This window comes from Microtus oregoni, unplaced genomic scaffold (genome assembly GCF_018167655.1).
Source record: "Microtus oregoni isolate MIOR12 unplaced genomic scaffold, Mior012 000011F_ref0000422, whole genome shotgun sequence".
Lineage (NCBI taxonomy): Eukaryota > Metazoa > Chordata > Mammalia > Rodentia > Cricetidae > Microtus > Microtus oregoni.
Genome location: NW_024543070.1, coordinates 52747609 through 52770222, shown reverse-complemented (window position 1 = coordinate 52770222; position 22614 = coordinate 52747609). Strand labels below are relative to the sequence as shown.

At 48.0% G+C, this 22614-nt stretch overlaps 1 protein-coding gene across 1 annotated transcript; it reads right to left on the bottom strand.

Moving 5' to 3' along the window:
* Positions 1–16698: 16698 nt before the first annotated feature.
* Positions 16699–21819, bottom strand: Msx2 (msh homeobox 2). The gene is made up of 2 exons (XM_041660523.1): positions 21441–21819; positions 16699–17687 (listed from the first exon to the last, which is right to left on the bottom strand). Exons 1-2 carry the CDS (start codon positions 21817–21819, stop codon positions 17263–17265), a joined length of 804 nt encoding a protein of 267 aa, XP_041516457.1. The 3' UTR covers positions 16699–17262.
* Positions 21820–22614: the final 795 nt, after the last annotated feature.

The following is a 22614-nucleotide window of genomic DNA, read 5'->3' as shown; positions in this document are numbered from 1 at the left end:
GAAAAAGGGACAATAATATTCTGTCACATTAGTGGTGGCAGAGGCGGGTTTAGGTCAGGCTGTTCTAAGTCACTCATATATGGAAGTGAATAGGAAGAGGCGGGTTTAGGTCAGGCTGTTCTAAGTCACTCATATATGGAAGTGAATGGGAAGAGGCGGGTTTAGGTCAGGCTGTTCTAAGTCACTCATATATGGAAGTGAATGGGAAGAGGTGGGTTTAGGTCAGGCTGTTCTAAGTCACTCATATATGGAAGTGAATGGGAAGAGGCGGGTTTAGGTCAGGCTGTTCTAAGTCACTCATATATGGAAGTGAATGGGAAGAGGCGGGTTTAGGTCAGGCTGTTCTAAGTCACTCATATATGGAAGTGAATGGGAAGAGGCGGGTTTAGGTCAGGCTGTTCTAAGCCACTCATATACGGAGGTCATGGCCAAAGACAGGTCTCCAAACTTGAGCTAGGCTCAGGAAGTTATGCTGGGCCTCCTGCCCGGGCCTTATGAAGCCCAACAAAAAGTATTTCTGCTAATGGTTTGTTTATTTCTTCATTTGAGACAGGGTCTGACTTTGTAGTCCAGCAGGACTGGAACTCACAATCTTCCTACCTCGGCCTTGAGTCATTAGGTAACAGGTGTGATCCACCACATCCGGCCTGTTAAGTAACAGGGGTGATCCATCAGACCCAGCCTGTTAGGTAACAGGGGTGAAACCACCGCACTCATCCTATTAGATAACAGGGGTGATCCACCACCTGTTTAATAATTTTTAAAAATACATTAAAATAATAAAGATGCTGGGAACTGGTGGTTCATGCCTTTAATTCCAGCATTCAAAAGGCAGAGGTAGGTGGATCTCTGTGAGTTCAAGGCCAGCCTGGTCTACAGAGTGAGTTCCAGGATAGACCAGGGCTAAACAGAAAAGACCTGTCTCAAAAAACAAACAAAAAACCAAAAAAAAAAAAAAATGGAGTTGAATGAATGCTTGGTGTGTGCCATATGCTTTGTGTGTGTCTAACAAAGGCTCACAGCAGCCTTACTATCACCGGGTAAGGAAGTGAGGGCAGAGAGTTAGCCAGTGTCATCCAGCATGCTCAGATGGCTTGAGGTGTCACAGTTGACATCAGCGTCCACTTAATGCACTAGAGAAAAGGGAGCCTCGTGGAGGAGAAGTCTTAAAGTTCACTGTTGTCGGAGATCTTTGAAAAGATGATTTGCTTTCATTTCATGTATGAGTTTTTGCCTACAGTGTGTGCACAGTGCCTACCGAGGCCAGAAGAGAGAGATAGATCCCCTGGAACTGGGGTTACAGCTGGTTGTGAGCTGTCACGTGGGTGCAAGGAATTGCACCCGGGTCCTCTACAAGAACAGCAAGTGTTCTTAACTGCTGAGCCATCTCTCCAACCCTCAATGTTTTTATCTTCATTGTAAAAGCTCTAGCCTTTTCTTCATGGTAATTCTCCACGAGAACACAAGCTTAGCTGAGGGGCGCTACCATGTCCTAAGGAACAGTGGCCTCCTGAGCCAGCTAAACTTTAATAAAGATTCAGTGGTCAAGGAACCTGCTCAAAAGTAGTCGTGAGCATGAAGGGATTAAGAAAAGAAAAGCCTCCAAAAGCAAATGCCAGGAACACTGGTTTCTAGGGCCCCAGGGATGGGTCTTAAGAGTGTGAGGTGTGGGGCTTCATCTGGTCTGAATTGTGGGAGTGAAGCTTTTCTTTGAATTTGAACTCTTCTGAATGATTCCACTTCATGTTCATCTTCCTTCAGCACCTTCAAATTCAATTTCCTACTTTTAAAGAGTGAGGCCAAGAATGGCCTGAGCCCAGTGAGGAGGCCCAGAAAGCTGGTCCCTACTCAGAACAACTTCAGACACAAAAACACTCAAATTTATCATGAGGACACGGGACAGACCACCGACACCCAGGAAGCGCCCTGAGACTCCTGCAGTGGTTAGTGTTTTGTACAGAAAGGAGACAACGGAAATGCCATGCAGGGCTCGGGGACCGGGTGTCCAGGGGGCTGAGTGTCCAGGGGCTGACAGTCCAGGGGCTGGCCGTGTTTGGGATTTCAACCAACATTTTGTCTTTGACACTGAGAAAAACTTTGAAAATTGAATACTGAAACTATCCATTTGTCCATGAAGAACCTTCCATTTTGTTCCAGTTTTTAAATTCTATTACAGAAACAGAATATTAAAAAATTAAAATTTAGGCTCTTACTGCTAAGAATGATGACCCAAGTTCCATCCCCAGGATTCAAACAATGCAGGAGAAACAATATTTTCTTGACATATAAAGATGATCATGAAAGAGATTTCAGAGCCCTAGAAGTAGGGTAGGATCAGCAGCCCTGGGAATAACTGTAAGAAACCCGAGAGCCTAAGGAGCCTGTGCAGGAACAATGGGGGAGACCCTTTTCTTTCAGTCTCTACAGTCTGAGGTGAACATGGGAGTTGTCTGGCTGAGGTGGCAACATTCTTCTCAGAAAACACAAGTACACGTTCCCTGCGACTCTCAGTTTAGCCCTTTATAGAAACAAAGGAAGGGTGGGACAGAGCCCATCAGTCAACAGACACTCCCATCAGCCAATATTCTACCCTTTGTCCATGGGTGACTTTCTAATACAGTTAACGCACATTCGTTTCTTCCCCTACAAAACTATAAGCATTTTAATTTTGAAAAATTGTCCCAAGTAACCACAGCATTGTAGTTCCCGAGTTATACACACACTGCTGAGTGCATGGCCTTCCACGAGCAGCGAACCTCTTCCCCCAAATAGTCCTCAGGGTTTCTTACCCTCATGAAGTGTGTGAGCAGATGCAACATTTTCCTGTATCTGCTCTGTGTTAACAGAAACTGTAGCCTTCATTGTTCCTTGCCTCTTCTTCCTCACTCTTGCCCTATGTCACTCTAATATTACACTCACTTCTTTGGTGAACTGTGTTGTTTCCCGCAGAAAACTGCCAACTCCTGTATTGTGGGGGAAGCGGCTCCTTTGCTATGCTGAAAATTTATGCTTGGGTTTTGGTGAGTGAGATCTGCCCAGGAGGCATGGCAGAGATGCCCCATCTCAGATCAACTCCATCCCTCAACTCCCTGCAAACCATGGACACTGGTAGCAAAGGGCCTCCATGCCATTCCCCTGGGAACAGTGCTTGCATCACCAGCCAGTGTCCTCATCACCGGGAAGGCGTTTCCTGCACACACTCTGCTTTTAGATGCAAAGATGACAAACTGTGTGTTTTCCTCCCCATTTCCTCTTGGCTTTGGTTTCTTTTTCTCATCATTCACATGGCTGGGGGAGGGAAGAGTTTTTTGACAAAAAAAAAGTGTGGGATATTTCTAGGTAGCTGAGAGAAAGGGAATTCTGCCCTCATTTTGCTGGTGAGGAAATTTCCAATCTGCCAGTGACAGTTCCTATGACGGCATGGGTTTCCTTGGCTGGGTCTCTTTTCACATCACAGTGGCTCTGAACTTCCTTGTTTGGTGTCTTGAGTGGGGAGAGCCCAACCTGGTACAGAAAGCTACGAGGAAAAGTACAGGTACTGGCATTTATATGCACAGCACTTTCCGCTTGTTCTCAAAGAGAAAACATAAGACAGTGCCCGTGTCGTGGGGACCGAAACGGCATCAAGAGAGCCTTATCAAGTTAAGTCTCCCAGGGCTTGCAATGGCCCTGTGACAGCCTCCAGTACACCAGGAGATCAAGACATATCAAAGACACACATTTGGATCTCAGAGCTCAAATCCTCCATCCCTCTGTTAGACTCTGAAGTGCTCTATCATGGGAAGAGAAAAATCACACCATGGCACTTAACTGGCGGATTCAGTGCGACAGGTGGAACATCCCCCCGACAGTACTGCAGAGTCCAGGTGCCCATAGACATTTCCTCATCCTCGCACAGAGAAATCCTGCACTTAAAGCTTTATATAGTCACAGACTCCAGATATGGCTGTAAGCAGATCCCTTCCCCTCTCTGGGTCTCAGTTTCTCTATTAAAGCTGGGAGAGTTGAACTAAACAGATTTTCCCAAAGGATGCCACATGCTCTGACATCCCCCATTCAGCGCTGACATTCTGTCATTCCCCCCAAGCAGTTGGAGGCTTATTTTTAACTGCACATAGATGTCTCTTACAAATTATCCAGGGTCATGGATTAGCTCAAAATACAAAAGCTTAATTTCCTCTGCTTGGCTACTGTTATAAGCAATGATCAAAAGAGTCAAAGAACAAACAGAGCTGGCTGCAGACAGAATGCCAAGGATGGGCTGGGGGGGAGGGAGCTGATCTCACCCGGGACCCCTCGGGTTTGGAACTCTGGAGTCTGCAATTCACTGCCGTGCTGTGCAGGGCTGAAATGAATCATAACGTTTTGAGGCCTCAATGGGAGAGAGAAGAAAAGGAGCAGAGGCCAGGGAGAGTGAGGGCCAGTGTTTCCCCAGCTAAATACATGTTTTCATTGCGGTGTGATGGCTTCAGAGGGATGAATGGCCACGATTTAGTTATCTTTTGGATGGATGATTTTAAATGCTTGTTGGAAGCGGCTTTCATGAGACAGATTCTTGAAGCCACGGCACAGAGTGGAAGTCTTTGGGACGGGAGCACTCGTTGTCTCTCAGAGCTTGTAAAGGCTCTGGGCTCCGAGATTCCTAACACAAGCATTTCTGTTTCTATGATTCCCGCTGGCACACGCTCACTTCCACCCTTTCAGACTGTCATCAGACACCATGTCATAGGCCAAAAGAAGGGATTGAAGACAGACACTGAGGGACGAGAGGGAGAGACTGAAGACTCTTAACTCATGCCATGTTTATTTGGGGCTGGCTACGGTTTGAATGTCTGTGTCTTCTCCAAGATTCGTGTTGAAACTTAATCCCCATACAACAGGATTAGAAGGTGGAGCCTTTTGACAGTGATTAGGCCTTAAGGCTCTACCGTCATGGATGAGATTAGCACCTTAGTAAAGGGACTTGAGAGAGGGAGTCCAGCCCTTTCGCCTTCCCATCCCTTCTGCCATGCGAGGACACACACTGCACTAATAGATGCAGCAACAAGAAGCCTCTTGGAAGCAGGCAGTGACCTCTCTCCCGAAACAAACCAGAGCCTGGATCCTACACTTCCAGAAATGTGAGAAATAAACATCTATTTAAAAAATATATCACGATATTTTGTTCTATAAATGCAACATATGCCCAGATCTGTGGTAGATTGAAGGGAAGATAATGTAAAATGTTGATCTTTACTAGAGAAATTGCTAGAACTACTACCTCTTTCCTCAGCTGGTCTGGGCAAAATGAGGCGACTGGTGGTGTGGCCCAGTCACGTGCCTTCACCCTGACGTTCCTCAGTTTGTCTCCCATGCTATCCCAACAGGAAGCAGAGAAGAGACCAAGCTTAGTTCCTGGTCTTCAGCACAGTCCCGGGCGGTAATCATGCTCCATCAGGCCCCAATCTTGCCCACTTGAGAGCTTTGCAAGTCTGTTCCCGAGATACATCTAAGGATGCATCCCGGAGTCCTAGCAGGCAGAAAACTCCCCATGTGGCAGGGGCTTTCCCTGCAAGCCAGGCAGGCATCATGAAGCATTTGCGGCGTCTCATTTGACTGCAGTCTCAGAGCGGCCACGGAAGCTAAGTGCCATTGTGTGGACACAGTATATCATTTAGAAAGGAGCACGAGAAAGGGCAGAGTAAAGCGAAATGATGACGTACTTACTAAAGAGCACACATATGCAGCATACTTGCTAACAGTACACATATGTCGTCCAGTTTGCTTAAGTATGTAGACTGCTCTCTGAGAATAGCTCATCTTCAATGCAGAGTAAGTCAGTCCTCAAGTGGGCTGTGTTCACAGGTGACTCCGTGAGAGGCTGTCACCTCCCTGGGAGATCTGGACCTGAAGTAGACGGTTTACCGACTATTCTTGTTGGCCTTAGCTCTTTGTGAGTACTAATACACTTAGTACATTGTAGCTGTCAACCAAGAATCTTAGCTATTCAGATTCTACAGCATGCAAGCTGTTAGGCAAATGTTGAAAATACTGGAAACTCCTTCCTGGGAATGCTGATTTACTGAGTTTCAAAGAGTAAGATGCAAGGAATTGAAAAATACTGAGAAACTTGGATTTTTTTCCTACTGCATTAAAATTTCAAGCTGTATCATTTTGTGAATAGTGTATCATTACACACAAACACGCACACACACACACGTGCATGCACACTTGATTTCTTCATCCACCCATGTGGATGATAGCAGCATTTATCTCTGGGGGCTGTTTTGAGAGTACAATAAGGTAATATTTGGTAAATAATATTCATGATGCTTGATCAGGAGAAGGCTCTCATTGTATGGTGAGTGTTAAACCTCATGTTCAGAACCCTAGGACATAACTTTGATCATGGAATAGACTTTAATGTCTCTGTATATGCAATGAAATATCGTGCAGCCATGAAAAGGAAGGAAATTTAGAGACTATCTATCACATGGATGAACTGTGGATACATGATGTTAATTAAAATAAGCCAGACACTGAAGGTCAGATGTTGCATGGCTCTGTTTATGTGATGTCTCTAAAATAATCAATTCACTGAAACAGCAAACAATGAATATCAGAGCCTGCAGTGAAGTAATAGCTTTTGTTTACTGGATACAGAGTTTGGAAGATTAAAAAACAAAAACAAAAAGCTTGGGGGCTGAAGATATCCCTCAGAGGTAGAGCACTTGCATGCATGAGGCCCTAGCCCCAAATAAAGAAATAAATTGGTTCTAGAGATGACAGTGGTGAAGGCATACAACAATGTAAACACACCTACTGTCACGGAAATGTACATTTTAGAACGGGGGCAAATGCTAAGTTTTCTGATACCTATATTTTATGACAGTTGAAAGAGATGAAGACGGAAGGGAGAAAGGAAGGGAGAGGGAGGAAGGGAAGGGAGAAAGAAAGGGGGAGGAAGGAAGGGAGGGGGAGGAAGGAAGGGAGGGGAGAAAAGAAGGGAGGGAAGAAGGAGAGAGGAAGGAAGGAAGGGAAAGGAAAGGAAAGGGGAAGGTGGGAGAAAGGAAAGGGAGCGGGGAGAAAGAAATGCTGGAAGGCTCATAAGGAAAGGAACTGGGATCTACAGTTGTGGGTGGTGGCTGCCACATTTCTCTAGGACTCCCCTTAGCTGGAACATAGTAGAACGAACACACCTCTCTGATCTTGTCTAGTCAGCCTGAGTTGTCCAGGGAGTATGTGGGTCAATGGGTGTGTGTGAGGTCACACTAGCACAAATAGCAACCACTTACTACCTACCATCTACCGAACTAAGTGCAAACAGCTAAAAGAATATTATTACATCAACTCATCTTCCACCAGCTATGGTGGCTGGGCTCCAAACTTCTTTTAAAAAATAAGCTTGCTGTTAACATTTTATTTGAGACTCGTTCTATAGCCCTGGCTGGCCTGGAACTCACTGTGTGGCCCAGGCTAGTCTCAAACTCACAGCAATCCTGTTGTCTCAGCTTCCCAGATGCTGAACCCCCAACACGATGCATGCTAGAATCCTCTGAGCAGCTTACAGTGTGCACTCTTCTGGATGCGATGGGCCCCCTCCCTTCTATACAGTCCTGTCCTGGCATGAATAACACAGGTGACAGAACTCTGCAAACCATAAGGGGACCTGAGGGGCACTTCTTGCCATCAGCTCTGAGACAGCTCTTGGACAAAGCTTTTCAGGAACAGAGCACACACTTGCCTTCAATTTACAGCCCGTGGAGTTAGCTGGCTTCTGAAAACTCTTACGGACCCAAATAAATGAGCGAAGGCATTCAAACCAGAGCCCTCGGCCTGACAGAGTGCTCTTTGTCCACTTATTTTACGTGAGTTACTTAGTTTTAATTTATGATCATGTTTCATAACCTCCCAGCAAATGGCCTGTTATATAGTTTTGAAAGTGATGAAGGCTTAGAAACAGGAGACCTCATTCTGCCCCAGGGGTTTGAAATCTGGGCTCTGATAAGGGCTAGGAGACTGCTGGTCTTTGGAGGCGACATGCAGAATCCATGAGTTACTAACTTGGGTGTGATGTTGGAGACCTAAGGTTTTTACCATGACCTAGAGGGGAAGTAACAATCACAAGGTTTACTGTCCTCGAGATCTTTACCCTGTGACCTGTGTCATCATGTCCTCAAAAGACACAGTCCTGTGGCTCCCTAGTTAAACATAGTTTAGTATATAGGAATTGTGCCTTTGACTTCTAATTTCTGCAAGAGTAGAAATTTACTTCTGAGCCCCATGACCAGTCTCACAGAGGCCAAGTGGGAAGAAAGCCTGCTTCATACCTTCGGACCTTCCACTGAGAGCTAGAGAAACAGACAGTCAGTCACACAGGACAGTGAGAAAACACTAAAGGGGTACTCATAAACTCAATAGATTCAACAGGTAGACACTCAGGAAGATGGCTCGAACCCAGAGATTTAAGGCCAGCCTGCATAGTATGCTGAGAATCTGGGGGGAAAAAAAAAACAAAACAAAGCAAAACACAAGGAGAAGAAGGAGGAAGTGAAAGGAAGGGGCAAAAGAGAATGATTTCTGTAGATACTCTTTTCTTCCCAAGCTTGCTCAGGTTGGCCAGCAGCATAGGAACTCCACTCTTGTGTCCTGAAGGTGAGCATGCACTGGCTGGCTCACACTCTTAAAACACCTCTAGCAAGCCTCTCTGCATCTGCCTAGACAACTTTCTACTTCAGGAAGGCTTCACGATCACCTGTAACTCCAGGAGATCCAACACCCTCTTCTGGCCTCCTCAGATACCTGCATACACACACACACACACACACACACACACACACACACACACACAGAGAGAGAGAGAGAGAGAGAGAGAGAGAGAGAGAGAGAGAATGACATCAGTTATCTAAAGAGCTTGTTCCTCTGGACTCTGTTCTTCATCTGCCACTCAGCTGTGAGATCATGGCCAAACACCACACTTTCCATATCTGTGAAATGGGGCTGATAATGGTTATGTGGGTGAAAATGAAGTTTTGCTGATTTAGGCCAGCTAAGTACTTTAAGTCAGTTACTATCAGAAAGGATGAACAATGCACATTTTCATTCTTAGTTGTAGTGAATTCAATTCTTTTCATTAGAGAATCTCAGGACAGTCTTAGGGCACTGGAGGGTCAGGACCACTGGTGTATGCTAAGATCCAGAATAAAGGATTCTTGACTTGGAGCTGACTTATGAAAAGCAACGCTCATATACTGTCACCGTCACTGTGACTGGTCTGCGGGTCAGGAGCACCGTAGCAGGCAGAGGCTAGCAAGAGCATGGTGGTCCTGGATTCAACGTCCATCACACACATAGATGGCTGGTAGGTAGCCAGACATTACAGTCATTTTGGATCCCAAAGACTTACCAGTTTAATTTTCTTCTAAAAACCTAAGGACTGTACTTTCTTGACCCAGATGCAGGCAGGGATCATGTATGGAGAAAATTTGGGCATTGTTGACCCTGAGAAAAGAAACATTTTAGGCCTGACTCAGTTTTTATCTGCCCCAAGCTTTAGAAATATCCTGCCTTCTCTCCAATGAAATCTTTCCTTCTGGGGCCTGATTTCTTGGGTACCCGTTGTTGCTTATTGCCTAGGGGACCAAAAAAATCAAAAGAACAGGTTTACATTTTCATCAGAGTGGGCTGAACTTTCTGGTTGTCGCGAAAGGCATTAATACTCTAAACTAGGGATTATTTAGCGCTGGGTGCCAACTCTCAAAGGCTGGGCCTGCACACCCTAACTAACGGGATGGGGTAGAGGGCAGGGGATGGCCCTTCCCTCAGCCCACATCCATTAACTGGACATAGTAGCTTTCCTGGACTTCTCAAGTCCAAGGTCATCTTCCCTGTACTCACCCCTGGGATTTCCTACATTGTCTTTTGGGCTCTGCTCTGCTCTCACTGCTAACTGAACAAAGAGACGCCCACCACAAAGCCCAGTGGGGCTAACCCGCTGATATGCTGCAGCCTTTGGACTTGCTCTAAATGGCCAATTCAACCTCCACAACAGCCTCGTCCATCAGCACCACCTTTCAGGCCATTTTCTGAGAGGGGACTCGAGAGACGCTGTGCAGTCAGACAGAATTTCCTTACAAAGTCAGGAGTAATTTCAGCATTGAAATAAAAACAGGCAAAGCTTTGCCCAAATAGCTTTCTTTCTTTTCTCTTTCTTTCTTTCTTTCTTTTTTAAATGGCATGCCCAGCAATACAGAAACCCCTTTGAGGAACCTGTATACTTGGAAAAGAGAGAAACAACTGAACAAATAACCGAACCAAATATAACTCAAGCCAGCTAAGACTTAACTTCTCACACCTGCCCCCACCCAGCTCTGCTATCTCACTCTCTTTATTAAAACCCATTTTTATAATCTATATGATCAAGGTAACATTTCACATGAATGTAGAACATTAGACACCAAGACTTATTTTGTACATGTAGACGCACATAAGGAATTATGGTAAGCATATTGAAGCTGGAAACTGTCGTGGTGCTGTTAAAGGCAGGAGGATCACGAGTTCAGGGTCATCCTCAGCTACTTAGCTACCAACCAACTTCAAACAAAAGGGGGGAGAGGTGGAATAAAGAAAGTCAAGTCTCCCTTTTGATAGACCGCCTTTGCCTTGTGTAGATATATAATTATCACCTCCCTGGGAATGGTAAGCCATGTAAAAAAAGAGACAGGATGCTGGGCCTTTTTAAAGAAGATTCTCAGCGGGAGGATAATGGCATGCAAATAGCTGGGCTGGGCTGGACTTGAGCTGACCGGATTTCTAGGCTCTGAGCTCACACCTGCTGTGTGATTTGGGTAGCGCTGTGCCACCTCTCTGTGCAATTCCTAGTCGGAAGTGTACTTTTGTGGAGTGACAGGGGTAGGGAGAGGGAGAGGACCATGATTTCTGTGAGTTAACAGAATAGGGGCTGGAGGGGAATGGACGGCAGCTAGGTGTCCTAGAACATTAGGCAGGGGACCCAGGGCTTCTGTCTGTGGCTAGCTCTCCCCTGCTCAGTTCATGCCTGGGGCTCCCTGGGACTCATCTGGAAAATGAGTCCAAGGGTTCTTGCTTCACAAACAGCAGGCCACAGACAGGCACCTGAGGGCTGAAGAAGTGCCTGGTCAGCGCACTACCACGAGGAAGGGAGGAGGAGGCAAATCTCCGGCCTCTGGGAGGCGCTATTGTCTCATGTTTTCCTCCAGCCGCCGTAGCTGGGATGGGTGGCAAGGTTTCACCCCTGTTGCTTGTCTTGATCACCTCGGGCAAAACTAACACCCGACGTAAGCCCCATTCCCTGAAAGGAGAAGATGAATGTAAGTCTCTGAGTATCAGAGCCTGCCCCTTGGGGAGCGCTCAACCGGGGCGCGGTGGTGGTGGGGGTGTCCTCTGCGCGGCTTGTTCTCTTGAGATTTGAAGTTTAACGATGGGGTGGGCGCGGGGTCGAGGTTACCTGGTCGCCTGGAATCTACTGGGCCAGAGGAGCGGGCTGGGCCCGGTGTCAGTGCACATTTATTGATGGCAGGTATTTGGGGAGTAATTGAGCGCGGCGGCGAGCCGGGGGCGAGAATGGGCCTCCACGAGCAATTAAATGTGATTAGGCTGAGACCTTCGGGATCCAGCTGGGTGATTGATAACCCGGCTGCATTCCTGCCCGGCTCGCGACTTCAAACGGGCGGCTGGCTGCGGGAGGGGCGGGAGGGGCCTCGCTCCCGGACTCTGTCCTTCTGGCCCTGAGTCCTGGCCCCTTCCCGCGCCAGGGTCGATCAGAGGCTGGCTAGCCAGGTGCAGCCCCCAAGAGAGAGCGCAGAGCAGAATCGAGCCACCCTACGCTGAGTGAGCAGCTCCGGACCGCGACATCCGCCTGTTCCGAGCTGCTGGGATAGAAGAAAAACTGGAAGCAAGAAGAGGGCAAGAGGAGAGGGTGGGGATGGTACTAATTTAGAAAACGAGGGTGTGGGAAACTCTGGGAGAGCTACGCAGGAGCAATGACATCTGTAAGGAGGAGGGAAGAAAAGAGAGGGAGGGAGAAGTTACCAGGATGAGCGCATTCAAAACAAATCGGAGACAGGAAAAATTAACGAGACATAAAGTGGGATGGGCGTGAAAAATAAAGGAGGGGAATATTAAAAAGAAGGAGGGGGAAAGAGTGGGAGAGGAACAGAAGACGTGAAAGGGAAATAAGACAAAAGAACGAGGAAGGAGAAGGAAGCCAAGAGTCAGATCGATGGCAGGGCGACAGACCTGGGTCTCAGCTTGTCCTTCATCCCACCCCTTTTCCCCAGTTCCTGCCTCACCCCAGCAAATTCTATGCCCAACATCAAGCACTCTCTGGTGCCCAGGCCATCCGGGCACTTGCTTGGCCCAGACCAAGACATCAGGTTTGTTCTGCACCCTTGAAGGCTGGATGAGGGGCGACCCCACCCTAAGCTCGGAAGGAGCAATGGACCCCCCTGAGCCTCCAAGCCTGGCCTCAAAAGTCATAAATCACAAGTTGAGGTGCCCAGGGTTCCCTTGCTGTTGCTGGGATCTCAGCGTCTGGGGAGCCAGGGAACAGCTTCTGTCTGTGTTAACTTCACAGACAGGACAAAACAGCATGAAAGAAATCAGGGAATGTCGTCTGCAGGAGCTGAAACTCTGAAAACCCCCCTCCACCCTCATATGCTTCAATATTAAAAAAAAACCCTAGGAGCTTCAGACACTGTATTAATTAGTGCAACCACCCATGAAAAGTTGGGTTTAGAGCGGCATTCTTTGCCCTGTGTGAAAAACCAAGTCTAATAAACAATTGTTAAGTTGGCCTGTTGCCGCTGGTAAATTACATAGCATTAAAAAAATAATGCTTTTCATATTAAGCACTAATTAAAGGTTGGGACAGCTTTAAAATAGGAGAGGGAGGGGGGAAATCAAAGAAAATATAAAACTGTTCTTTCAAGAGTTATGGGAGGTTAATAAAGTATGTCTGTTAGACTAGGTCTGCTTTGCCCCCAGCTACAGCCAAGCTGGAGCCACCACAATTGGGTCTCAATAAGATAATGATATTCCTTTCTCTGCTATTAAAAGCCTCCCAGTGCAAACTTAAAATGATTTATTTAATTTAGGAAATTATGAGGTGTAACTTCAAAGCTTGAGCCGTTAGTAATGGAAAATACCAGGTTGTTTAAAATTATAATAATAATTGTTTGGAGGACTCAGGACATCAAAGTGTTTTCCTCCACAAATGCAGCGAGGTTGGAGGAGGTTGGAAAAGTCAGAGGTGTATAGAGTTTGGATTCGGCTATTAGGACCTTATCGGGGCAGTATTGAGAGTCGGCAGCGAGTCCTCCGCTCTGCTTTGAAGCGGGCTATTCCAGAAAGCCATTTTACTGCTGTTCATTTTGTTCCGGGAGGGTGGAGGGAGAGGGTGTCTGGGGGTGAGGGGCGGGTAACGGGGCCTGGAGGTTGACAGGAGCCTTTTCCTCCTTGCCGTGACTACTTTATTTCATTAAAGCGGCCTGTACCATCACCAATCTCGGATTTTTTTGTTGTTCTTACATGAAAGGGGAAGCAGGCACAATCGACTTCCCCAACTAGGCCCTGTGATTTTGGGGAGGGTGTGTGTGTGTGTGACGTGGGTTCCTTTATAAATGAGGTTTATGCTTATTTCCAGCCCAGCGGTGGAAAAGGAATGGGGGTGGAGCAATGGCCTCTCCAACCCGTGGCAAATGAGAGGCTTTCATAGCAAAGAATGGCCGTGGGAGTTTTCATTCGGTCAGACAAGGTTGCGCTCAAAGGCAGGCATCCTCTTTTCAGTCGGGTCAGGCAGACGTTTCACCAGTTCCCGCTCTCAGCCAGGCCTCCACGGCCTACCTCCTACGGCCCCTGCCCCCGCGTCACCAAAGCAGGACCGAGAGGGGGAGGGGCGGGCTGGGTCCCCAGGGCGGGTGGAGATGCCCTGCGGAAGCCCCTCAGCAATGAGGGACCGGAGTCGGTGCAGAACTCCAAAGCTGGCCCTTCAGATACCCGCCGGCTTTCTGAGCGCGTCCTTCTAGGCCACCTCTTCGGTCACCACCTCCTCAGCTCACCCTTCAACTGGATTCCCCAGCCATCGCTGTCATCTGTGACCTCAGCGAGCTACCTCTCTGGGCATCAGTTTTCCCGACTGTCTGTGACCTCACCGAAGGATGTGTGCCGAACACTGGTTCAAGAAAGGCGCCCCCATCGACCCTAAATACTGGCTCCTCAGCTCCATAAATGCAAACTCCTGTCCTTTCCCCCTATTTTAAAAAGCAAAGCGTTTGTTGTTGTTGTTTTGTTTTGGTGAAAGCTTTCAAGTAGGGAAGGGCAGGTGTATTCGTATGCCGGGTTACTGGCAGTCGATGAAAGGATGACCAAAGACTTCTCAAAAGTACCTGGAGTTTAAATTTCCCATAGTCTCTGCGGGTGTGGGTCCGGGGCCAGGGAAGGTCTTCTAGCCTTCTCAGGCTGCCAGTCTGGGCTCTGAAATACCTGGTGCGAAGGACCAGGCCTGACAGAGGTGAGACCCAACCTAGACAAGAGGGGGGTAAGCCGCCCAGAGCACAGGGCATGTCTGCCCTCGCCATCCTCAGTGGGAAAAGCCTGTCCACTCAGAAGCACTGAACCCCGTTAACTTTTGAGCCAGAACAACCCTTCATGGCTTCTCATTCTGAGTATTGCATCTGGAGTCACGTACGTGGTGCCCAGGCAGCCAGAGTCCAGTTTACCCCACTTGTCCGACCAGGTTCTTGGAATCAAACTCCGGACTTAATACCTTACCTCCGGAGGCAAGCTGAGCCTTAACCCAGAGGCCGGTGTCTCCAGATCCCCACCCAGCTATCACCGCCCGAGGTTACCGGTCCATGAGGCGCCGGAAAGGAAGCGGGGTGGACAGGGTAATTAGGGACCCCTTGGCAGCTGATGACGAAACCAGGAAGGGCTTTGGACTTTGGGAAATGCATCTCTTAAATACGTGTGGCAGATTTCTGTCTGGAATTTTGGACTTCGGGGAGCGAAAGGCCGAAAAAGAAGGAGAAGCACGCATTTTGGTGGCCCTGGGACCCGCCGGCGGCTCAGCTGAGGGCGATAACCAGGCGGCAGGACGCCAATCTCCAACTTCCAGCCTTTGCAGGATAGGTTTGGATCTAAGGAAAGGGGCCCGGCCACCATGACCATGATGAGCCTCGGGCTCACAAACATGGATTTTCGGGTGCTACCTCCAAGGTGAGTACCATGCACTGGCAATTCCCGGAAAGCGCCCCACTCTCTACCACACAGTCCTACACTGCGTTCTTAAGCCCCTCATCTGTTCCCAAGGTGACAGAAGCATCTCGGGGGGGGGGGGGGGGGGGAACGAAAGGCATCTCCAGCACAACAGAAAGCTGAGTTTTAAATCCTCTTCCGTCTTCCCCCACCTTTATTCTGATTTTTATCACTATGCCTCAAACCCCAAGCCTGATGCAGGGAGGGCATCTAAGTTCTTTGGGGATAGATGGGCAGGGTCGCCCTCTTCAAATAGAAAATTGTGCTCATTTGGGGTCCATCTCCTTGAGAGACAACAGTACAGGGAACCCCGCCCCACAACCCCTCCCCCGCATCCTTTTCAGGCTTCTCAACCCCGCGAGCTCTTTCGTCCTACCAGCACAGAGCGAGCAGTAAAAGCCTCAACTTGAGTTGGTTCGGTGGCTACAAACTTCCAAGTTCAAGATTTTCCCAGGGCCATCTACAGACTAGGAGGAGTCTGGGGAGCACTGTTTCACCACTTTGAAAAACTCATCTTTAGAGCAGCATGATAAACTTTGAATGGTGATTTCAACAGCTTCTCCTTGAGCCATACAGGCTGCCAACTGATTATTTCCAAATGTCCCAGGACCTGCTGACTCCTCTAGCACCCAAATTTGGTCACAACTCGATCTGATTTACATTAATGGAGGAATTAAAAGTGCCAGCTCTCCCCCCACTTATCTGGATGCCTCTCCCCCAATCTAGCTAAGAATAGACTACTTTTTAAAAATAACTGTGAGTTGGGACAGACTTTACTGCAATAAAACATTTTAATTTAATTCAGAGTAAGAGATAAGAAATAACTCTTCAATAAAATATATAAAATTATACAAGATACCCTTTCGATGGCTAAAAATATACTGGAAGAGATGGACAGGACGGTAAATACCAAGGAGCCGACTGTGTTGTCTGACAACATTTTCAGCAAGTCCATAAGACGGCTTCACCCTCTGCCCCCAACATGTTAGAGCATATAAACTTCCCTAATAAGTTTAGCACATACAGTAAGCACACACAATGAAACCATGTTTTTTTTTTCCCTTCCTGATTCTATGGATTGTTGAAGAACATTGAAAATATAGAAAACTGTTACAAGACACTGGTTTTTAAGCAGACCATTACGATATCCTCCCCAATCACCTCTGCAACGTGAGGACTGGTGGACTGTGCATTTCACAGAAATCAGTTCTTCCAAACACGCTTACCCTTTAAACTCTTTCTAAGGCCAATTACCTGGACCGGAGTAAAGACAGACCTGACTGGAGTTAGGAAGGTTTCCTATTAGCAACCTGACCCTGAGGAATTCTCAGGGTTATTCTGAGCCTCCTCTCACTGACCTTAATAAAACAAAAAGAGTTACTATGGAGAAAAGGAAGGAAAATAGGATCGTATGCAAGGGATCGTCCTTATGCACATAAAAGGCAAACAGGTACACACCTCCCTTCCTTTGTAAGAATCTACCTGAATCTACTTCTTATATGCTCTGTGCCTATTTCTGGTATGCTTTCCATAAGAAGGCCCACCATCCTCCCAAATTCTAGCAAATTCTGCAAATAATCTCTTTCCCTTTAAGAAAATGTAGCAAACTTAACACAGTATTTTAAGAAGATGCTATCTAGAAAAACGGATAAATGTATATATAAATTTTGCCTTTCAAAATAACTTGAATTTTTACATCTGGCATATAAAAATGTCTTATATTTTATTATATATTTATACATAAAAACTAGCAGAGCCAATATTTGTGAGAGGAAAGGGGGGCATCTGGAAGATTATGAAAACAAAACAGGTCTTGGTGCCTCTCACCTAAATAACAAAGTCACTCTGTATCAAGCGGCCCTGTGGGCCCTGTGGCTTAGGGTGGCGATGCAAGGTTTGTGTTCAGGAGCTGGACTGGCACCACCTTCTAGGAGAGGGAGGGGAATGCTTTCATGCAAACATCCATCCCGGAGTCTATCCATTTGGTCTTCTTTAGGATAGATGATACATGCCATATCCAACCGGCGTGGCATAGAGTCCAACAGGCGGGATGGGAAGCACAGGTCTATGGAAGGGGTAGGATGCTCCATAAATGGATGCTGCTTGCAGGGGAGAGTTGATGGGGAAGGGCAGACTGAAGCCTGAGGGCAGCATAGGTTTGGCAGCCATTTTCAGCTTTTCCAGTTCCGCCTCCTGCAGTCTTTTCGCCTTAGCCCTTCGGTTCTGGAACCAGATTTTGACCTGGGTTTCTGTAAGGTTCAGAGAGCTGGAGAACTCGGCCCGCTCTGCAATGGAGAGGTACTGTTTCTGGCGGAACTTGCGCTCCAGGGCTAGAAGCTGGGATGTGGTGAAGGGCGTGCGTGGCTTCCGGTTGGTCTTGTGTTTCCTCAGGGTGCAGGTTGTGGGGCTCATGTGTCCTAAAGAACAGAGAGGGGAACCAATTAGCAACTGTGCCATTCTCTCCTCTCTTAAGAGAACACATAAACCTTGGCTCATTATCCAAAAAGGTACCTTTGTCAAATCTGTGTGTGTGTGTGTGTGTGTGTGTGTAGTAGAGTGGAAAAGGACCACATTTAAATGGTAGTTGCTATATTTTTATATCAGCTAGAGTAATGTGGTCATGAAACTTTTTATATGGAAAACATATTGCACTGTAGAAAATGGAAATAGAAACCACGACTAAAGCCGTCTGTAAGTCACAGGAGCTGAGCATTATCTAAGACATAAAACTTCCTCAGAATTCAATCTCTTGTCTTTAAAATGGGGGCCTGAACACATGCCTGTTCTCACTGATGCACACATCAGGAGGAAAACGAAAAGGGTGCTAGATGCTGGGTCAGCCTTGGACCGCTCTCTGAACCAGAGAAGCTGGCTTGCACCAGCCTGTTTATGAAGGATAATCATGGAGATAAGGCCTGCGGTATTATAATAGCATCCACGGATGGACAGGCAGATCTAAGCAATAAACAACCACACAGCTGTCACTGCATCCACCCTACAGATTATAAAACCCCAACATCATTTTACAGATCTGGATGTGGAATCCGTTTCTTGGCTGTGTGCTTTGGCAGTATAAACTTTACTAAGAAGGAGGTGTGTGTGTGTGGGGGGGGGAATTAGCTGGCTCATAAATGGACATGTCAAGAGAAATCCCTCTGCCTCTGAACTCTGAGCCCCTGACGATGGCATCTTTGTCTCTTTCATCCATTTCATGGTTTAGGGCAAATGTGTAAATGATTATTTTGTTGTTGGAATTTAGAAGTGGGGAATAACAAGCAAAATAAAGACCTGGCCACAGCGTCCAGACTCCGTTTAAAATGGGCTGCTTTAGGAAACACAAGCATGGGGCCTAAAGGTGACTCCACAGCAGCCACTCAACTCATTCTGGTCTTGTTTCCCTCCGGGCTAGGGGAGGAGTGTAAAGTGACGAGAATAGAATAGAATGTTAAACAATTATTTTTCTACTTTTGGCATTTACAAGTTATTCTAATTTTTCTAATGTAGCCAGGCTGGTAACTCCTGTGTCTTCGCAGGGGAATGTAACATTTCTTGTTTAGTTACTTTGGTGGCCCAAAGAAGAATTTACACTTCATACTTGAGAGTGACACAGCGCAAGTCCCAACCCAGCCTCGGTCCCAGTGTCACGGTATTAGCCCGTCACTTTACAAAGTGGCAGCTTCTGCGGTCAGAAAACAGAAACCCCGGAGAAAACTGAATAAGAGACTTCAAAAAAGGCCCTGCTTTTGCATATGCTAATCCCTAAGAGAGCCTAGGGGAAGGGGCTTTCCTCACTCTCAAGCCAACAAACACCAAGGCTGGAATCCTGAGCTTCCCAAGCCTACCCAGGCTCCCTTCAGACTCCAAACTTCAAGGCACTCACTTGCTGCCAGTTCCCCAGAGGAGATTTGAACCGGGTAGCTTGGGTCACTCTTGTTGTGGTGTGGAGAATTGCAAAGTCCAGGCCTTGAGGACTGTGCGTATGTGGCAAAGCCATGAAATGAGTATGTTCCCCCCACACCTACCGTTTTATCAGCCAAAGAAAGCATGTGATCACACAAGGCAAACAACATTCAGCCTACTTTCTCCAAATAACAAAACCAGAACCAGGGTTGGTCAATCCCTCCAGCTCCTGCTCCCGCTCCCAGATGATTCTCGATACTCTCTGGGCCCATCCTGCTGACACTTCCAGACCCCAAGTACCAAAAAGTCCTATGCTTTCAAATGAAACCTTCTCTGAGATCCCTGAGTTTCTTATAAAAAGCTATTATGGCAGACAGGGAGCACAGCCCACTGCAGAGAAGTTACAGGGCTGGTGGGGAAACTGCTCTCCTAGATCCCCAGGCCTAAGTATGCCAGATTTCTGACCTTTGGCCACCGTCCTGTTTCAAGGCTGGAATCCTGGAAGTGCTGTGGGGCATTGCCCTAGGGCCTAGCAATACACAGGCACTCTAAATTTGTTAAACAAGTTAAGACTTTTCACCTTGTTGAGCCTCCATTTCAATGTCAATAAAATGGATAAATATTACTTATCCCTTGGGGTGGCTTGGAGGACTCGGTTTTGGAGGACCCAGAACTCCACTTAGGGGGTGATGAGCAAATGTTCCCGAGAGCTTTTTCAGGGGCCCAAACTGCTGATCTCTCTGAACCCTGCTAAGAGGTGTCCTCATCTGTTAACAAGAGGCTCTCTACCGCCTCACAAAGGAGATCAGATAAGATAATGTCGTGAAAAGCGCTGTGCAAACTTGAGTTAAATTCTTTAAGTCCTTAATCTCTGGGCCCTTTCAGCCTTTCAGAATTTCCAACAGGGTGGAGAGAGACTGCCAGAGGGGACAGCCACTGACGCCTGGGTCTACGGTCTTGTTTTGTTCACAAAATACCTTGTAGCTCTAGTCCCGAAGGCTGAAAGGGGAAAATGCAGGCAGCTTCTCTTCCAGCTGAGCTCGGAAAGTCCCTCCACAATCCTCCTTTCTCAACTCTCCCAAAGTTTAGTGAGGGGTACGGCACAGAAAAAAGGCAACAGAGCAGATAAATCTCAAAGGCCAAAAGATAAAACTAAACAAAGCTGCAGGGAGTGGGCCTGACAAATGGCAATAGTAAAAGGACCCAGGACCCTAAAAGGATGCTAAGCCTGGGAAGGCAGTCAAGACAGACTCACTGGAGGTGGGGTGTTGGTGAAAAAGATCAGTATGGCCAGACCCCAGCGATAGAGGGACACAGAAAGCATGGACACCAGATCCCCATGCCCAGTGCAAGCATGGATGGTGGCCTGGGACAAGCAAGCGCAGTCTTCTTAAAAGCAAAGCACTAGCCACCATGTCCGAAGCCACAGGTGGCATGCCTCTGCCTGTACTCTGAGGTTCTACCAAGCAGCCAAACCCGGTGAACTCGTGGCACCACACTGTATACTCTCAAGTTCTGAAGGAATGCTGGTAATTATCACTGTGAACCCAGAAGAGCCCGTGAGGGTCTGGCCCGAACTAACTAGCTCGCTGCAAAACTCAAAACCTAATCAACAACGAACTAGAACACGGAGCAGCTTCCTTTCCGAATCAGTCTCGGTCGCCATCCCTTCGTAGGATCTGGCTTGGACACTCTGTAATTCGAAGAAAACCAACGATTTCCCCTCCACGTCTGGTTAACCTCCAATTGTCTTATCTTTATAGTGGGGCTCACTTCACAGGGACGCCTGTCTATTTTGAACGTCAGTAAAACACATCTCGATACTCATTAGAAGTCGATTCCAGCCCAGCGTGGTCGTGCCAAGTCAGTAATTACAGCACTTAAAAGCAGGAGGATGAATTCAAAACTATCCTGCGATACAGAGTTCGAGGCCAGCACGGCCCACAAGGGACCCTGTCTCAACGAAACAAAACAGTGACTCTCCCCTACCGCCCGGCAGGTACCATGATGGACAGTGAAACACAAACATGAGGAGTCCGGAGCAGGGGGCTAAGGACTGCAGACACCAACAACTGCGCTTTGGTTTTCAAATGCCAGCCAGAGCGCAGGTACCTTAGACTTCGCGCAGCTAGGGATTCTGGGATGCGGACCGCTCGCTGAACTGGGGTACCCAGGGGTCAAGAGCATCATCCTGTTAACACCCCTCCCCAGCCCCTCTGGGACCCCACGCGCGGATGCAGCCCCGGGTCCGGTCCCGGGCGCGCACTCACTGGGCGGAGGGGAATATCTGCCGGGCTCCTGTATCCACGCCGCTCCATCTTCGGAATTTTCCGACTTGACCGAGGCGGTCTCGAAGGGCTTGACGAGAGGCCCGGGACTGTGCGCTTCCCGGACGCCGTGTCCCGGCAGCAGCAGCGGCCGCAGAGCAGCGCCAGCCGAGGCGCAGTCAGGTGGCACCACGGGTGACTCCTTGGGCGGCTTCTTGTCGGACATGAGCGCCTCCACGCTGAAGGGCAGGCTGGAGACCTTGACCCTGCGCTCCTCCACGCCGCCCTCGGCACCCCCAGGGCCCGGGCCCGGGCCGGCCAGCATCGCGGGGCCCTCCTCGTCTGACGAAAACAAGTCACTGCCTTTGGCCGGAGAAGCCATGACTTTCTGCGCCGTCTAGCTCTCGGCGCGCGACTCCGCTGGCAACTTGCAAGCCAAGACTCCAACTTTTGGGGGGGGAGCCGGCAGGGGCGCGCCGGGAGCCCGGCCCGTCCACGGAGGGGAAGTGGGAGACTCGGCTCAGCCAATTGGCGGCTGCTCTGCTCCTGACGCCACGGACGCTCGCCTCTGATTGGTTCTCTCTGGAGAGGCTGGGGCCCTCTACCCCACCCCACCCCGTTTGAAATAAATTAGGAGTTAATTACAGGAGCAGTCAGCAGAGTTGTTATTAGGCGATCCCTCAAGGGTTATAATCGCCCAAACTGAAAAGTCCAAGGCGTAATTAAAGCCGATTGTTTAAAGAGGAAGCTTGCCGAGTCCCATTTCTTCTGTCTTTTAACCCCTCTTTAAAGTGTACCTGGTGCCCATCCCACACGCTCCCGCCTGAGAACGGTGGAAATCCGCAGATGGCATTCCTGGAACTTTTATAACGCTCCTACTATGAGCCCAGACTAGTGTAACTTTCTAACTATAGTGGAAAACAGTGGCCGGCATCTTTGCTAATGGAAATGGTTTAGGCATGATGTTTAGAAGCATCTTGTCTTTGGAAAGTGTTCCAAGACATTAGCTGTTACTTTAACTCAAGCCTCAAGAAAAGGGACCTAGGATAAGGGAGGCTGAGAGGTAGTCAAGGAATGCCCAACTAATCTCTCTCCTCTCCTCTCTTCCCTTTCTTTCCTATCCTTTTCCTTTAAAACAGACTCTTGTTCTCCAGCTTGGAGTAGTTTAGAAGTCGCT

What these genes read in the sequence shown, in the direction of transcription:
- Msx2 (XM_041660523.1), bottom strand. Translation starts at nt 21,819, where the DNA reads ATGGCTTCTCCGGCCAAAGGCAGTGACTTGTTTTCGTCAGACGAGGAG. An exon ending in CAGATATTCCCCTCCGCCCA is followed by an intron (nt 17,688 to 21,440) that starts GTGAGTGCGCGC and finishes TCTGTTCTTTAG; the next exon opens with GACACATGAGCCCCACAACC.